This window comes from Arvicanthis niloticus, chromosome 20 (genome assembly GCF_011762505.2).
Source record: "Arvicanthis niloticus isolate mArvNil1 chromosome 20, mArvNil1.pat.X, whole genome shotgun sequence".
Taxonomy (NCBI): domain Eukaryota; kingdom Metazoa; phylum Chordata; class Mammalia; order Rodentia; family Muridae; genus Arvicanthis; species Arvicanthis niloticus.
The window spans coordinates 27,174,076-27,190,879 of NC_047677.1; the positions used below are offsets into that span (position 1 = coordinate 27,174,076).

General features: G+C 44.8%; 1 protein-coding gene across 2 annotated transcripts; it reads left to right on the forward strand.

Annotated features, from left to right (window-relative positions):
* The first annotated feature begins 3,882 nt into the window (after positions 1-3,882).
* Sar1a (secretion associated Ras related GTPase 1A) lies at positions 3,883-16,055 on the forward strand. 2 transcript variants are annotated; one of them, XM_034524461.2, is made up of 7 exons: positions 3,883-4,024; positions 8,317-8,390; positions 8,506-8,625; positions 8,996-9,061; positions 9,884-9,987; positions 12,443-12,574; positions 13,997-16,055. In XM_034524461.2, exons 2-7 carry the CDS (start codon positions 8,333-8,335, stop codon positions 14,111-14,113), a joined length of 597 nt encoding a protein of 198 aa, XP_034380352.1. In that variant the 5' UTR covers positions 3,883-4,024; positions 8,317-8,332; the 3' UTR covers positions 14,114-16,055. The 2 variants fall into 2 exon arrangements, with proteins under 2 accessions (XP_034380352.1, XP_076773070.1); XM_076916955.1 differs by having other exon boundaries at positions 3,937-4,090.
* Positions 16,056-16,804: the final 749 nt, after the last annotated feature.

The following is a 16,804-nucleotide window of genomic DNA, read 5'->3' on the forward strand; positions in this document are numbered from 1 at the left end:
TAATGATTCTCTGATTTCTAGCATTAAGGTCATCAATTTTTGTCTCCTATTATGCTTTTTAACTCTGGTTGAGAGGACAGAGTTAGCCAGAGCCAGGCTGACTCTATGACAGGCTGCAAACCGGCAGTTTGGGAGACTAGGCCTGTTTCTGTTTCTCAGAACTGGAAAAATTCTAAGCAAGTCAATTCCAGGAAAAACCACCCCTCTGGGGAGCCAATCAGGAAGCTGCCCCACCACCTAGCCCGAGCCAACCTCACAGGCAGCCAATCAGGAGCTGTAGAGGCTGCCCCACTACCTAGCTTGAACCAAGTACAGTTAATCAGCAAAAGCCCACCAAACTCCCAGAATCTTAATCACAAAGGCACCCAATCACCTGGAGATAGAGCCAGCCCATCAAGGGAAGGAAAGATCAATGTCCCTCACTCCTACCCTCACAGACTATAAATGACCCTGCTAAGTCCACACCTCTGTCTTCCATCCTGAAATATGGTAAACCTCTGAGTGCAGGTTCTCCGCAGAATAAACGCTTTGCTCTTGCATGAGCCTGGGGTATCATTCTTCGTGAATCACGGACCCTTACTTGGTTTCTATTCCTTCTAATAACTTTCATGCCTTTGCTTAGATAATATTAATTTCTTTCAATTAAAAACATTTTTGAGACAGAGTGTCATGCATTTCACTCTGGTCTCAACTTGTTATATAACCTTTAACAATATTTTTTAAAAGGTTTGTCTTAAAATCTTTATGAATGGGTTGCTGGAGAGATGGCTCAGTGGTTAAGAGCACTGACTGCTCTTCCAGAGGTCCTAAGTTCAATTCCCAGCAACCACATGGTGGCTCACAACCATCTGTGATGCCCTCTTGTGGCTTGTCTGAAGACAGCTACAGTGTACTCATATATAAAATAAAGAAATAAAAATCTTAAAACACTTAAAATCTTAAAATGTGTATATGTTTTGCCTGTGTGTATTGTCTGTGTACCAAGTTCATGGCTAGTGCTTCTAGAAACCAGAAGTGAGTGTTGGGTCTCCTGGAACTGGAGTTACAGATGGTTGTGAGCTGCCATATTGGTACTGGGAATTGAACCTCTCCGAAGAGCAGCAGTACTGTCAACCACTGAGCCCTCTCTCAAGCCCCCAAAGATGGATTTGTTTGTTTGTTTGATTTTTGAGACAGGGCTTCTCTGTGTAGTCTCAGCTGTCCTGGAACTCACTCTGTAGATCAGACACCACCACTGCACAGTTGCAGAGATTTATTTTTAACTATGTGTATGTGTTTGTGTGTGGATGTGTGCACTTGGGTACAGGTGCTGGTAGAGACCAGAAGAGGGCATCAGATCTCCTGGGGCAGTTGTGAACCCACCAGTGTGGAAGCAAAATGGTGTCCTCTAAAAGAACAAGGCCATCTCTCCAACCCCAAAACCTTTAAAAAAAAAAAAAAACTGTGTGTATTGCTACGTGGTTATATGACATGAATGCAGTCCTGGGGGTCGAGTTATGTACCCAATGCTGAGTTCCTCGAGATGGAACTCAGGTTCTCTGTTACACACTCTTAACTATGTAGGCATTGCTCCAGCCCCTGATGTGCTTAATCTTTAAGCCACAGGCTTTGAACAATGTAACTTTAAAAACCACAAAAATCACACACACACACACACACACACACACACACACACACCCCTGAGTGCCACCCTCCCTCTTGAGAAGCCCATACTCATGTCTTGGGTTCTGTACAATAGTTTTCTAAAAATTAACAAATACCCACCACCTATCTTCTCAAACTTAAGTCTAAAGCAGTGGTTCTCAACCATAGGGTTCATGACCCCTCTGGGAGTCAAACGACCCTTTCACAGGAGACACCTAAGATCATCAGAAATATCAGATATTCACATTATCCATAACAGTGAAATTACAGATAGGAAGTGGCAATGAAAATAACTTTATGGTTGGGAGGTCACAGGTTATCACAACCTGAGGAACTGTATTAAAGGGTCAAAGCCTTAGGAAAGTTGAGAGCCACTGTTCTGAAGCATGTACACTTCCTTAGGTCTGTTTAATAAACTGGCTAACTTTGCTTCTCTTCTGACTCTTCTGCACTGCAATCAAGCACCTGTCTTTACTGGAGGGGATTGGGGAAAGGAGCCCCTTGGGCTACTGGTGCAGGGTTGGGCTGTATCTCCTCTCCAGCACTAACTAGCCAAGCTGCCCTCGGAGTTCAGAGCTTCTCCTGCCTCTGCCTCCTAAGTGCTGGAATGTAGCTGCACCCAGATACACCCCGCTGTGTTGTTTTTTGATTTTAAAGTGACCTTAATTATTTTTGATTCTATGAATGTTTTGCTTATATGTATGTGTATCAGGTGTTCCAAGAGGTCTTGAATATCAGAAAAGGGTGCTGGATCCCTTGGGACCAGAGTTATAGACAGTCTTGAGCTGGGGATTGAACCAATCTTTAGGGGAGATGTCACATGTACTTTATAGCTTGGTGACATCTATGCTATTTGTATGACTGAGACCAGACCCTCCCCTAGGTCCTTAAGCTACAGATCCATTTTTACAGAATGCCTGGTGTCAAGAGTCTAGAAGTGTGAACCAACATTGGCTAACTAAGTTGCACTGACCTAGTTTCCCTCTCAGCCACCATGGATCATCCTTCAACAGCCCTGGTGTTTGCAGAGACTGCCCTCCCTACCCCACTTTCCATGGTTCAGGTTGTCAGTCTTAATCTTTGAGCAGTGTGATTGGTAATCTTGGTTGTCAAGTTGACTACATCTGGAATTAACTGAGGCTTCCCTTCACTGGTATTAGAATCTACTTCTTTGGGATTCCAATTTAGACTGAAGACTACTGGCTATCTATATCTATGTAGTAGCTCCCTAGACTCCTGGCATCAGATTGGGACTGCTGAGCCTATCGGTCTGGTGGGCTGAACGATTACCCAACTCTTGGCCTTTCCATTGGGAGACAATTGTTGAACTACTCAGACCACAGCCTGTAAGACCCTCTAATAAAGACTCTTAATTATCTATATATATTGGGGTTGGAGAGATGGCTGAGCAGTTAAAAGCACTGAATGAACTTCCAGAGGACCTGGTTCAATTCCCAGCATAGATATGGTCACTAGAGTCAACACTAAAGTCTGTAACTCCTGTTCTAGGGGATATGACACTCATTTTTGGTCTCAAAACATGCCTGTGATACAGACATCCATGCAAACAAAACATTTATAAGTAAAAATTTTTTAAAAACTGCACATGTATCATTATTCTATGTTCCTTGTTTGTTTGTTTAAGACAGGGTATCGCCACGTAACTCTGGCTGGCCTGGAACTCAAGAAGTCCATATACCTTAGATCCCGAAGGGCTGGGATTAAAGTTGAGCATCACAATGCTGGGCCAGCTCTGGTCCCTCTGAGAGCCCTGGCTAATACAATAGCAAACCTACCTTTACCTGATGAGCTATTTTGCAAGCTCCGTTTATCTGCTTAGTTCAGTGGGGCTATCAGTAGTAGTGAGGGTTAAATCAGTTGAAGGATCCCAAGTACCCAAACAATGACTAGGTGGCATTCACCTAGGTTGAGGTCACCAAAGTCAACTCTACTGTCATAGACTCTACTTATATGTGGCAGCCTCCGCTTCTGACGTCCGCGGTGCGTCTGAAAACGTACTGGGATCGGAAGCCCCGGGCTGAAGTAGTAGCTTAAGTAGGGGACAGAGACACAGGCAGCCTGACAGACGTTGCCACGTCTTTAGCGGCTGGACAGTCTACACGGAGGGGGCGGAGCTTCACCCGGAGTGTACGTCACGCCTTGGGCCCGCCTCTCTGCGGCCTGAGTGGCTGCTAGGGCGGAACCCCACAGGCCCGAACGGAGTGACGCTTAGAAGGGGCGGGGCAAGTGCGTGCCCGGAAGTCTCAGGGAGGGGCGTGACGTACATCCGGCGCGTAGCTGGCGGTCCCGGGTACTGCTGGCCTGTGTGTTCTGAGGGAGGGTCGTGCCGCCAGCCACCGCCGGAGGAGCCCCTCGGGCCGTGAGTCGGGGCCCAAGCGGAGGAGGTGGCGGTGGGGCAGCGGGCCCGGGGCGGGCCTCAGCGAAGGTCGGGGCTGGGGCCGCCGCGGAGGGGCTGGGTGGGGGGGCAGTGACACGCAGGCGGTTCCGCGGGCCGGCTCTGGGCGGGGACGGGCCGCAGCTGCGGGGTGGCGTGGCGGCGTTCGGATTTTTGGGACGGCTTCGTGGCCTCCGTGGCGGAGGTGTGTGGTTCCTCGGTGAGGGTAGCTGGAACCCTGGCACTCATCCTTGGGTTCTGCAGACCGTGGGCCACGAGGTAGCGAGTGGGCGCTCGAGACCCACGTTCAGCCTCTGGTATCCGATGCCCTGTCTGGAACCCAGGGTTCGCTCCTTCCACCAACACCCTCCCTTCTTTTCTTCCTCCCTCCCTCCCCCCCCCGTGCATGGAAAAATTCCCTCTTGGGCGATTATCGTAGACGAATGTTTTCTTCATCATTTTTGCCCAGGTGAGAATGGTATCAATACCCTTTCTCAGGATCCTCCCTTACTCGGGTGTTTCCTCAGTACCTGGGCTCCGTCTGCTCAGATTGAGAAGGAAGTTTTAGGGGGAATTGGCAGAAAGCTGATCTTTGGCATTCACCTTGCACCTCCGTAAACTTTCTTAGTTAATAGCCAGCTGCTTTCTATCCTAGATTGATCGGGAGAGAAAACGTTTAAGAAGAGTACATTTTTATTGCCTGGTGGTCTTTCTGGGACTTCTCTTGTTTGTTTTCCGTCAGTCTTGATATTTGCACGGTTTTTACTTAAGGTTCATGAATAGTGTTGTTGGTTTTAATGTTGTTCCTTACATTCCATAGGTGATAAGAGTAGACGAAGAATAGAAAAGAAATAAAAGTGTTCTTCAGTAAAAATACCATCTGAAAAGTGTGTTCGTAAGATTATCGTCTGTGTAGGTGGTAGGTTAGAGAAGAAAGTTCCCTTTTACCTTTTCGGAAGTTTTGTGATTGGGATTTAATATTAGCAGGAAAGCTTTGGTTTTAGGTGAGAGGCTTTTCTTTTTAAATACCTTATTTTTATTTGGTGTGAATTGTTGTTTTGCCTGCATGTGTGTCTGTGTGAGATCCTATAGAACTGGAGTTACAGAGAATTTTGAGCTGTCATGTGGGTGCTGGGAATTGAACCCAGGTGCTCTGGAAGAGCGGTTGGTACTCTGAACCTCTGAGCCATCTCTCATGGCTTTTGGATCTGATGCTTTTGGCCACACAAAAGTAAGACAGGTAACCTAGAGAGTGTCTACATCTTCATCTTGTTAACCGAGGTCAGAGATCTCGGCTTGTAGAGTTGGTGAGAGGATGAGGTGAGGTGCATATGCTGGTACTGTATGAACTCTAAGGTTGCTGATGGATGAATTGGTTCAGATCTTGAGATCTCAAGGACAGTGTCAACAAGGCCATTTCCTCAGCTTTGGGCAGCAGTACAGCCCAGCTCCTGAGGTCTGATAGGAGCACTACCTTTTAACGTCACTGAAGACTTCATTCCATTACTTCCCCATATCATTCTGGTAGGAAGAATTGATAGGGCTTTTAAAACAAGAACTGGGAAGGAAAATAAGCTGGAAAATTAAAGTAATTCAGGTACCACTTTAAAAAAAAAAAATCCCCCAAAGTGTCACATTTGTAGAATTAACCAGGCTGAGAATATTTGCTTTGTTTTTCTTTGTTTTCTGAAATAGAGTGTCACTGTATAGCCCAGATTGGCTTGGAACTTAATATATAGGGGAAGCTGCCACACACTAAAGCCCATCTTTCCTGCCTCAGCCTCTTAACTGCTTTGTTAAAGGTTTCCCTCTCATGCCCATCTTGGGAATACTTCTAAAACGTGTGGTTTTAAAAAAAAGTGCTGTACTATTGGCAGCAAACCAGTACACATGAGTTAGAAGTGTTGGGTGTAAGAGTGGTCACAGTGGACCACAGCCTGTTAAAAGATGAACTGGGTTTCTCCTGGAATAAAGTGAGACATAGAGAAGGTGTCTGGCTAGGGAGACTGTAGAAGAAAGATGTGTTGTTTTATTCACTCAGTAACTAAAACAGTTGAACTTAAATATATGTTTGTTACTGGGCTTCTTAAAGTGCTAAGTTTCTAGATAAAGCTGTGCAGATTTGTCAGTGCCAAGAATCAAACCCAGGGCCATGCAGTTTAGGAAGTATCCCTCCCTAGCACTAAGCTAAGCTCCCAGCCTCCCCGCCATAAACATTTTTATTTTTTTTTTGGTGATGGGATCTCATGATTCAGGCTGGCTTCAGTTCACTGTATGGCTGAGGCTCCTGTTTAGTTTTGTTTTTGAGACAGGGTCTTTGATGTGTAGCTTAAGCTGGCCTTCAATTCCCTATGTATCCCAGGCCAGGCTTTGAACTTGTGATCTTTCTTTTTGAGCCTCTTGAGTGGTAAGATTACAAGTGTGTAGTACCCTTCCTGGCTATTACTTAACATGCAAAATGTGTTCTGTGTGCCTCAGTTTCTGTCTGTACCTCCACCCAAATGCTGTTCTTTGGTAAAAGCTGAATGGAGTAAGATGAGGTAGTTTCTAAGGTTTACAGGTCAGGCTGTAGGCCTGAGAAACCCCAATAGTTAGATAGTTTGCTTTTCATCTGGCGTCTTTGAAGAATACAGGTGTGACTATGCATAGTAGCTATTCAGGACGCTGAAGCATAAGGATAGCTTAAAGCCCTGGAGTGTGAAGCCAGTCTGGGCAACACAGTGGGATCCTGTTTCTTAAAAGATAAAAATGCACACATATATAGAAATGTGTATACATGCATATTTTGTGAGTAACATTTCTTCCCGTTATTGTTCATGAAAGTTTTGTCTAATTGCAATCACTGCATTTTCTGTAAAGTTTTGATTTCTCTTTTCTGCAATAAACTGAGCTACTGATACAGAAATTTAGTGTGACCAGGAAATGGGTCTTTGTGAGCCTTACAATTCCTCTGTATTTCTAGATCCTTCCTTCTTAACTATCTATACTTAGAGTTCTCAGTGGCTTTGAGTCATACTTTTTTCCCTCCCAAGCCTGTAGGAAATAGGAAAAGTGAGTTTGGTGTCTGTGCTGGTCAAGACACACTGTAGCAGCAGTCCTTGGTGCTACATGGTTGAGACCCTGTCTCAAAAGAAATAAGACATTTAACTTGCTTTGGAACCTCTTGCTTTTTTATGATTTAGTATTCTTAAATTAGGAGTTCATAAAATGGATATGTACTAAATTAGATTATAGAAGTTTTTATTTCTTTATGTTTCTGTAAAATAGAATATCTTTTCATAAGTTGAAACATCTGCAAAATGGTTAAGGCTATTAGTAAATGGAGTCAACCAAACTGGCCAGTTGATAGATATGGTGTTTCCATTTTGGAGCTGTATAGAACAGCGTACACTTCATTCAGGTTAATGAACTCTTCATTCATGGTTTTGTTTTGGTTCTTTTGTTTTAAGACAGAATCCCAGGGCCTAGGACCCAGTGTGGACCAGGCTGATCAAAGATTTCCCTGCCTCTGTCTCCCAAGTGCTGGGATTACATGGACATGTCACCACACCCAGCTCTCATCATGGTTTCTACAGGGTGCATCTGTTTGGCTTTTTGATTCAGCTTTTTTACTTTTTCAAAACAGGCTTTCTCTATGTGGCCCTGGCTGTTCTGGAACACTATTCTGTAGACTAGGCTGGCCTCAAACTAAGACATTCTGCCTCCCAAGTGCTGGGATTAAAGGCATGTACTACCACTGCCCAGCTTGATTCTGATCATTAAAGATACTGAATTCCTAGGGATGTTGCCAATTAGTAGGTAGCAGTGAATGGGCTGCTGCCTGGAGGAGTGTATCTCCCAGTAAAAGAGGACAGTGTGTCTGTGACTTCTAGTTCCCTGACTGTCGGAATTTACAGTTGTGAGAGTCCCAGAGGCTTCCCTTCAGACTACAAAATCCTTGTCTCAAGAAGAAGGAGATTAGTTGGTCTTTGCAACATTGATTTTATTTTATGTGTGTGTGTTTTGCTTGCGTGCATGTATGTTTACCACAGAGGCTAGAAGAGAGTGTTGGATTCACTTGGAACTGGAGTCAACAGACAGTTGTGAACTACCGTGTGGGTGCTGAGAATCAAAGCTGGTCCTCTGTAAGAGCAGCAAGTGTTGTTAACTGCTGAAACATGTCTCCAGCCCCCGACTTTGCTTTCTTACTTTAGGGAACTCAGGTCTGTGAACATGTGTCATGGTCAGAGAATGAGACATGCAGAAAGCTAATGTTACGTTCGTTCGTGTTTCCACAGGTTGTAAGCGTCAATAATGTCTTTCATCTTTGAGTGGATCTACAATGGCTTCAGCAGTGTCCTCCAGTTCTTAGGTAAAGCCATTTTCATGAAACACAGTACATGTTGCAACTGTATTTCCTCAAACCATTTGTATCTAAGCTGCCTTTGGTAGGAAGAACATTGAAGCCATTCTTTTTTCTCTTATAGGACTCTACAAGAAATCTGGAAAACTTGTATTCTTAGGTTTGGACAACGCAGGCAAAACCACTCTTCTTCACATGCTGAAAGATGACAGACTAGGCCAGCACGTACCAACACTCCATCCCAGTAAGTTTGAGATTGGTCAGTGTCATGCATGGAGGATGGATCCCCAGTTGATGTAGTTCTTTTACTAACTGAGGTCCTGGAAGCAAGGTACTGTAGATACACTCAGGTCACCTACTCTGCGTGCCTGGGACTTGTCACTGACTTTCTGACCAGTTCAGTAATGAGACATAGCTCCCATATTTGATCTTAAGCAGGGAAACTTGGAGAAAGGGGAAATTGAGGCTTTTTAAGGTTAAGAATATTTTCATACTGTACCCTGGTCTTTACACAATGAAAACTTGATTATGTTTGCATTAGTATTGGTTCTCAGTACTAGCACTTGAACCTTTGGTTGGAAGCTTATTTCTTTCCCCCTTATCGACACTTTCAGCTTCAGAAGAACTGACAATTGCTGGGATGACTTTCACCACTTTTGATCTCGGTGGGCATGAACAAGGTAAGAGACTGCGTGACGGTGGTTTGTGAGAGACCGCAGGGAAGCAGTGTGCCAACAACCTTTTCAAAAAGATTTCTCTATTTTATGTATATAAAATACATATAAAATGCTCCAACTGCATGTACACCTGCATGCCTGAAGAGGACATCAGATTCATTATAGATAGTTGGGAGCCACCATAATTTGGGAGCCACATGTAATTTCACCTCCTAGGGGCTGAGGCAGAAAGATGGACAGTTCAAGGCCAGCCCAGGCTACACAGTATTGTGAGACCCTGTCTTAGAACAGTGACACACAAAAGACAATGGCTAAACGTTGGAACCTGAGTGCCTGGCCTGAGTGTCTAGTACCTGCCAGGCCCTCACACTCATATCTGTGCGCACACTTATTCACTATTACCTGAGTGTCTAGTACCTGCCAGGCCCTCACACTCACATCTGTGCGCACACTTATTCACTATTAGGAACTACCATGAAGAAGAACTACATGAACACCTAAGTCATTAGCTTTTAACTTGGAGCTTACAAAGTTACTAGCTTTAGGTCCCAGACTGGTCACTTCTTTTCTACGTTTACAGCGGTGGAACTGGTGGGGATTTTGGCAGTGTTAGCAAAGGGGGCGGTCATTGTGTTAACATGGGTGTGGAGTTGCTAGGTCTACACTCTGTCAGGGAAGGCAGAAACTCAGTTTTCAAAACTCAAGTGCATCCTCTGCTCTTAACTACTACAGCCAGGCCTTGGTGAGCTCAGCAAGTCTCCCTTTGTAGACCAGTAGGCCACTTGTCAACTGGAGTCTTGTTGATCTACAAATTTTGTCTTTTAGCACGCCGAGTTTGGAAAAATTATCTCCCAGCGATTAATGGTATAGTTTTTCTGGTGGACTGTGCGGATCATTCTCGTCTCATGGAATCCAAAGTTGAGCTTAATGTAGGTTTATATTTTTATATATCTTTTTTTCCTTCTTGCCCTTAAGAAATACAGACTCAATAGTACTAATACTTAATATGATCAGAATCCTTGAAGAAAATACCTTTATGTGAGATTTAGTTTTTTGTTTGTTTTTTTTTAAGATGTATTTATTTTATTTTATATATAGGAATGTATTGCCTGAATCTATGTATGGGTGCTGTGTGCTTGCCTGGTGCCTGCAGAGGCCAGAGGGCACTGTATTCCCTGGAAATGGAGCTAACAGATAACAAACTGTTGTGAACCATCGTGTGGGTGCTGGGAATAGATTCTCTGGAAGAACAACCAGTGTTTTTACCCAACCACTGAGCTATCTCTAGCCCAGTGAGATTTAACTTTTCAGTGCCCTGAGGAAGCTCAGCTTGAAGTTGAGTAAATTAGTTTTATAGTTCATATGACAGGGTCACCTGTATGGCCTGGATGCTCACAGCACTCCTCAGCTGCCCAGTGCCTCAGCCTGGTTAGGACTGCTGTTCACTCACTGTGGCTGCTCTTTCTGTAGCCTCAGCACAGGGAAACTCTGGAAGAGTTGAGAGGTTTTATACTTTTAAAAAAAGATTTAATTATTCATATATTTTATGAATATGAGAGTTTTGTCTGCCTGTATATCTGTATACCAGAAGAGGGCATCAGATCCCATGGGACTTCCATGGTTGTGAGCCTCCATGTGGTTGCTGGGAATTGAACTCAGGTCCTGAAAGAGCAGCCAGTACTTTTTTTTTTTTTTTTTAAGATTTATTTATTTTATGTATATGAGTATACTGTCACTGTCTTCAGACACCAGAAGAGGGCATCAGATCCCATTACAGATGGTTGTGAGTCACCATGTGGTTGCTGGGAATTGAACTCAGGTCCTCTAGAAGAACAGCCAATGCTCTTAATCACTGAGCCATCTTCAGCACCGCCCCAGTCAGTACTTTTCTCTAATCCTGAGTTTTTGTGTTGTTGAGTCTTTTTCCTACAGAGTCATGTGACAAGCTGCATAGTCTGCCAGCATTCTTCAGGTTTTTATTCACTTTGGGCTTCCTCCTTTGTTAGACTTCGTATAATGTTGCCTTATAATGCCTGTTCCTTCATCTTTTTAACTTTTCTATAAATTAATGTTTATGCGTATGAGTATTTGCATGCATATCTGTGTGTACACTGCATGCATGCCAGTGCTCATCCCCTGGAACTGGAATCATAGAAGACTAAACTGCCATGTGGGTGCTGAGAACTGACCCTCAGTCCTTTACGAGAGCAAGTGCTCTTAATCACTTAGCCATCTCTCCAGTGCCTTTCTCTTTCATGTGTGAGGTTTTTTATTCTTCTTGCAGTTTGAAACTCTCATGTTTTTGTTTTGTTTTTTTAATGTATGTTTTGAATGCTTAGATCTCATTTTGTGTGGGGCTAACTTCTTTTTAAATTATTTTATTTGATTTTATGTGCATTGGTGTGAGGGTGTCAGGTCCCTTAGAATTAAAGTTACAGACAGTTGTGAGCTGCCATGTGGGTGCTGGGAATTGAACCTGGGGACTCTGGAGGAGCAGCCAGTGCTCTTCTCCTCAGTGCTATCTCTCCATCCCCTATTTTATATTCTTGATTTAATGTCAGAGGGAACTTGCCACTCACTCCTCAGCTTTGATTCCTTCAATGGTATTTGTCACTTACAGGGTAAAAACGCTCTCCCTTACTCTTCCTGTCTGAGACTTCGATGCCTGGTCTTAACCACAGCAGCACTGTCTCCTTGTCTGCTCTATTGTTAGACTCTCACTTCAGTCCTTCCCAGAACCCATCTTGCATAGTCCATTCAGTTGGATTTAACTGGTCATCTACGTGATAAGCACTGGTCATCAAATCCCTGTTCTGAAGGTATAGATTTGCTGACCTTGCGTTCACAGTCTTTTTGGTTTTTCGAGACAGGGTTTCTCTGTGTAGCCCTGGCTGTCCTGGAACTCACTTTGTAGACCAGGCTGGCCTCGAAATCTGCCTGCCTCTGCCTCCCAAGTGCTGGGGCGTTCACGGTCTTTAGGATCTAGTGAGCTTACATTTTCCGACTGGCATTGTGACATGGGTGTCAGTTGCTGTCACGTTTGCTCTGTTGCTGCACAATCTGTGTGTGGCTCTTTGAATTCTCACACTGTTGAGCTGCCACCGTGTTCTTTCCCTTCCCATGGAGCAGTTTCAGTCCCACATGTTGACTAAGGTTTTGTTGGAGTGTGGGCCATACTAGTGTGGTCTTTCTGTCCAGTTCCTTGTGATACCAGTCGGCCGTGTCTGTTTGTCCCAGGTTTGCCAACACACACAGGGCCTTTCTGTTCTGTCCTCCTCTCAGCACCTCATGCTGAGATGAACCATGAGCCAGTCTCAGATGGTTTCTATGAGTGAGGAACTTTCATTTCCTAACTTGGGTTTGGTTTTTTAATCCCATCTCTAGGCTTTAATGACTGATGAAACAATATCCAACGTGCCAATTCTTATCTTGGGAAACAAAATTGACAGGACAGATGCAATCAGTGAAGAAAAACTCCGTGAAATATTTGGGCTCTATGGGCAGACCACAGGAAAGGTAAGTGAAAAGTCCTCAGGAGGTGTGAGGCAGAGACCACGAGACTTGGTGCTGCGGTCTCTTGTGTGCGTGTGCGTGTGTGTGTGTTTTGAGAAAGGGTCTCTGGAGTGTGGGTGTTTTATCAGGGGCATTTTCTTTAGCCATTTCCTTCCTCCTTCCCCTCTTCCTTTCTTCTTCCCACCTTCCCCTCCTCCTTTCTTCTTCCCTCCTTCCCAGTGATACAAAGAGGGCTTTGAGCTCAGGCCTTTGTACATGCTAAGTGCGTGCTCTGCCACTCAGCCATACTCCTCCCCTTTCATCTGTCTCTAATACCTAATGCATGAAGACATGTTAGAAATGCTAAAAAAGGCAATCTTCTTTGAATATTTTATTTTTTATTTTATGGATGGGTGTTTTGCTTGAGTGTGATTGTGTACCACGCATAATGCGGTGCCCGTGGGTGTCAGAGGTTGGTGCTGCATACCCTGGAGTTGGTGTTTGACAGATGCTTGTTAGCCACCATTTGATGTTAATATTTACTTATATTTGGATCTAAAAAAAAAAAATTACTATTTTGAGACAAAGTCTATGTAGACCAGGCTGACCTCAGACTCAGAGATCTGCTGGTCTCTGCCTCCCCAGTGCTAGGATTGAAGGCGTGTGCCAGCATATCTGGCTTCAGTCTTTTTAAAGAATTTTCTGGGGCTGAGGAGATGGCTCAGCAGTTAAGAGTACATCTTGCACTTGCAGAGAACCCAGGCTTGGTTCTTAGCATCCATGTTGGGGAGCTCACAGGCACTTGTAACTCCAGCTCCAGGCAGTCTGATGGCCATGGCCTCCTTGGGCGCTGCATTCTGGTACACTGCGGCAGACATCCACATATGCATAATTAAATGGACCTTTAGAAAGCATTATATATGCTTTTCAGGTATTAAGATCGAAGCATTTGGTCATCCTAGTGCTTCTTGCTGATAGAAGTGAAACTCTTATCCTATCTTACAAATGAGGAAACAGTGTTTTGTTCAGGTCTGCATGGCAAATGGATACTAAAGGCAGAAATAGAACTGGGATACCCTCCATCAGTGTGCCTGTTATCTGTACTAGACTCTGAAGGGAGGCTCTGGTCTAGAAAGGCAGGCAGATGAGAGAAAATACAGAACTATAGGCCAGCTACTTAGTGTATATGTCCATGCTCGTGTATGTAGAGAGCTGAGGTCAGCTTGGGCTGTGATTCTCAGTAAAAGGATTTGACACTCATTGATTGGGCTAAGTGGACTGACCAAAGAGCTTCAGGAATCCACCGTGTCTGGAGTCCAGGTGTATGCCACCATGCCAGCTTTCTGTGTGGGTGCACACTGCAGTTACTGTGTGTATGTGTGTGTGCACGCGCGTGTGCTTTTGCATGTGAGGTCCTAACAGGCTTTTCTGGGTTTGCTTCTCTAGGGAAATGTGACTCTGAAGGAGCTGAACGCCCGCCCCATGGAAGTGTTCATGTGCAGTGTGCTCAAGAGGCAAGGCTACGGCGAGGGATTCCGCTGGCTCTCCCAGTACATTGACTGATGTGTGGACACTGAAATAAAGAGTTTTACTTCTGGACTGATCCTATTCACAGCTTCCTCATGGACTTTTCTATAGAACAAGGAAAGCTCTCCAACCATGTATGGCATTGAGAAGCCACGCATCTGTCTACGCTCATTGCCCAGTGGTGACATGTGCTCTTCTCCACACTGCCTGCTGCTGCCGCTGCGGAGCAGTGTGTGGGGACTGGGGCTGGCAGCATTTGCCAGGGAAAGCTGGGTGCCATCATGGGACACCGGAGAAGAAAAACATGTCTCACCACTGGTTGATTTCAAAAGAAAGTGATTCTATTTTTTAAAGAAAGTGTTGTTAATGTAATTGGTATCCCTTCTCTAACTTTTTTTGAGTTCACAGTTTACTTAGTCCAGATTTTCTATTCTTTTTTTTTTTTTTTTTTTTAACTAGTAAATGAAATTTAGATACTTCATAAAATTATGAACAGATAGCGCATTGGAGGCCAGAGATCTGCTGTGTAACTGCCTGTTGAGGGTGTTACCCGAGACAAGCGCCGGGAGACGACAGAGCCTCGGCCTTCCCTGGGGTGGTCTCTCCCATGGTAAGGGGAATCCTCATCTGGAGTGGGTAAAGTGTCATGGTCATGTTGTCAAGTTCATTTGCAGTTACTGGTTTCAGCAGGCTTTGCTTTTATACTGTTGTGGAATTTCATCTCTCTGTGTAGCACCTTCCTTTTTTCACTGTAGATATAAAAAATGACTTTTGCCTCATGAAAGAGTTAAGGACATCTCTCATGTAGACCCCATGCTGCGGGTGTGGCTCTGATGCTTTTGGACATACTCTAGAGGGACAGTTCTGAACAGGAGGATGCAGGTCAAAATCATCAGCTTAAGGCTCTGAATTCTGTGAGATGCTCCCCATCTGATCTGGTAGCAACAAGAGAACCTAGGAAAAACTCTCAGGGGCCTCTGTGTTTTCCCCTTCAGAAATAACAGAAAACCCAGATGACCTGGCAGCAGCAAGTGCTAGCGTGGAAGCAGCAGCGGCCCTATGAGGATCATGGACAGGAGTTTTATATATAGCGTTTGGTTTTCTTGCTGCGTGTGTGAGGTTGAGTTTTCCTGATGTTAACTTTATATTCTACCCTTGAGTGGATGAGAGGAGACGTCTGTAGACGGGAGGGTGTCTTGATTCTGGTTTCCTATAATGCAAGGTGAGGGTAGGTTCTTAAGTGGAAATTCTGCTGCTGCTGCTGCTGCTGCTGTATCTGACAGGCTCGTGTCCAGCAAGAGGGTAGGGAAGGTGGGAGCACACTCCTGGGGAGTGTCTTACCACATTTTAGTTTTGAGCACTGAGCCCCTGGGACAGTGTTCTGATACACTGCCGGGTTCCTAATGCAGAGCCTTGGTGCGGTGTCTGTTTGCAAACTGCATGCATTGTGTTCCCCCACATAGACCTGGGATGAAAACTGTCTGTGTGGAAGGAAGGGCCTGTTGTTAAAGCCCTGAGCGAGCTGGGGAGGTAGCTGGTGTACTCTTCATGGCCTTTGGCTAAAGACTGTCCACAGGTCTGTCCAGGCACATGATGGGTGTGATGGCTTGTGTAGGGTTTCTCATTTGTTTGTCTTGTTTGTCCCTAACTGCTCAGTGGCAACCTAGAAGACTGGACTCTGCCCAGGGTGGCTCTTTGTGAAAGTGGTTTCTTTTGGCCACTGGAGAAAGACGGCTGAGAAGAGGTCCCAGTGTGCTTCCTGCTGCACAGAACACCATCTTAAGTAAGCTGGCCAGAGAGGTGGCAGCAGCACGTGCAACTCCACCTGAGGGCCAGGGCCTCGCCCGAGGCCTCCAATGAACTGAGACTTCTCATTCTGGTTATCAGAGTGCACGTGTCCTGTTTGAGCAAAAGTAAAACTGTCATTTACAAAAGGTCAGTCTGTATCCTAAGCATTTTAATAAAAAGCTAAAATCAACTTGCCTCTTTTTTTTTTTTTTTTTTTTCTTTTTCATTGATTTGTTCTGAGTGAACATGCAGTATTGGGAAGAAAAACAGAGTCTTCCTTATGTATAGGGAGGAACATTTAAAGAGAATGTGAGTCTTGAATTGCTACCAGGATAAAAGACACTGTAAAAAAGGCTGGGCACTAGTAGCAGATGCAGTACTGTTTCAGTGTCTTGGATCATGCTGTGGCGTGAGCTTGTTGATCATCATTGCAACAGAGTGCTAATGAGTGCTTGCACATACCTAACTAGCAGTCAGTCAATAGCGGGAGCCACACTTGGCAAAACAGAAGTCTGATTCCACATTTACATTACAGGTACTTATAGAAAGCACCAGAAGACAGAACAAAATCCAAAGCACAATATGCCGGGTGTGTCCTGAGATCACCTTTACAGGGGAAAGAAACTGGTTCTGTGGGCAAAGGGTATGTTTGCTGGAGACAGAGAGGGTCCTGAGAGTCAGAGTCTAGTTCTGAGGGCCTTAACACAAGGTGCTGCTGGCTGACTTGAACCATCTGTACTGTGATCAGCCCTAAACTGAAAAACTTGATAAGGAACAGAGGGCGCTGGAGGCTTGAAGGGCATCAAGGGAGGAGAATTATTGGGTTCTAGAGTCTTAATTGCCAGGAAGTTGGGAAAAGTAGATCTTGTGGTCATCTGTGTCTGCAAACCAGGACTGCCTGCTCTGAGAAGGCTGCTTCATTCCAGTTCTGGTGCCACC

Coding starts and splice junctions, on each gene's coding strand:
- Sar1a (XM_034524461.2), top strand. CDS start 8,333: ATGTCTTTCATCTTTGAGTGGATCTACAATGGCTTCAGCAGTGTCCTC. Junction 9,062..9,883: donor TCTCGGTGGGCATGAACAAG/GTAAGAGACTGC, acceptor TTTGTCTTTTAG/CACGCCGAGTTTGGAAAAAT. Junction 12,575..13,996: donor ATGGGCAGACCACAGGAAAG/GTAAGTGAAAAG, acceptor TTGCTTCTCTAG/GGAAATGTGACTCTGAAGGA.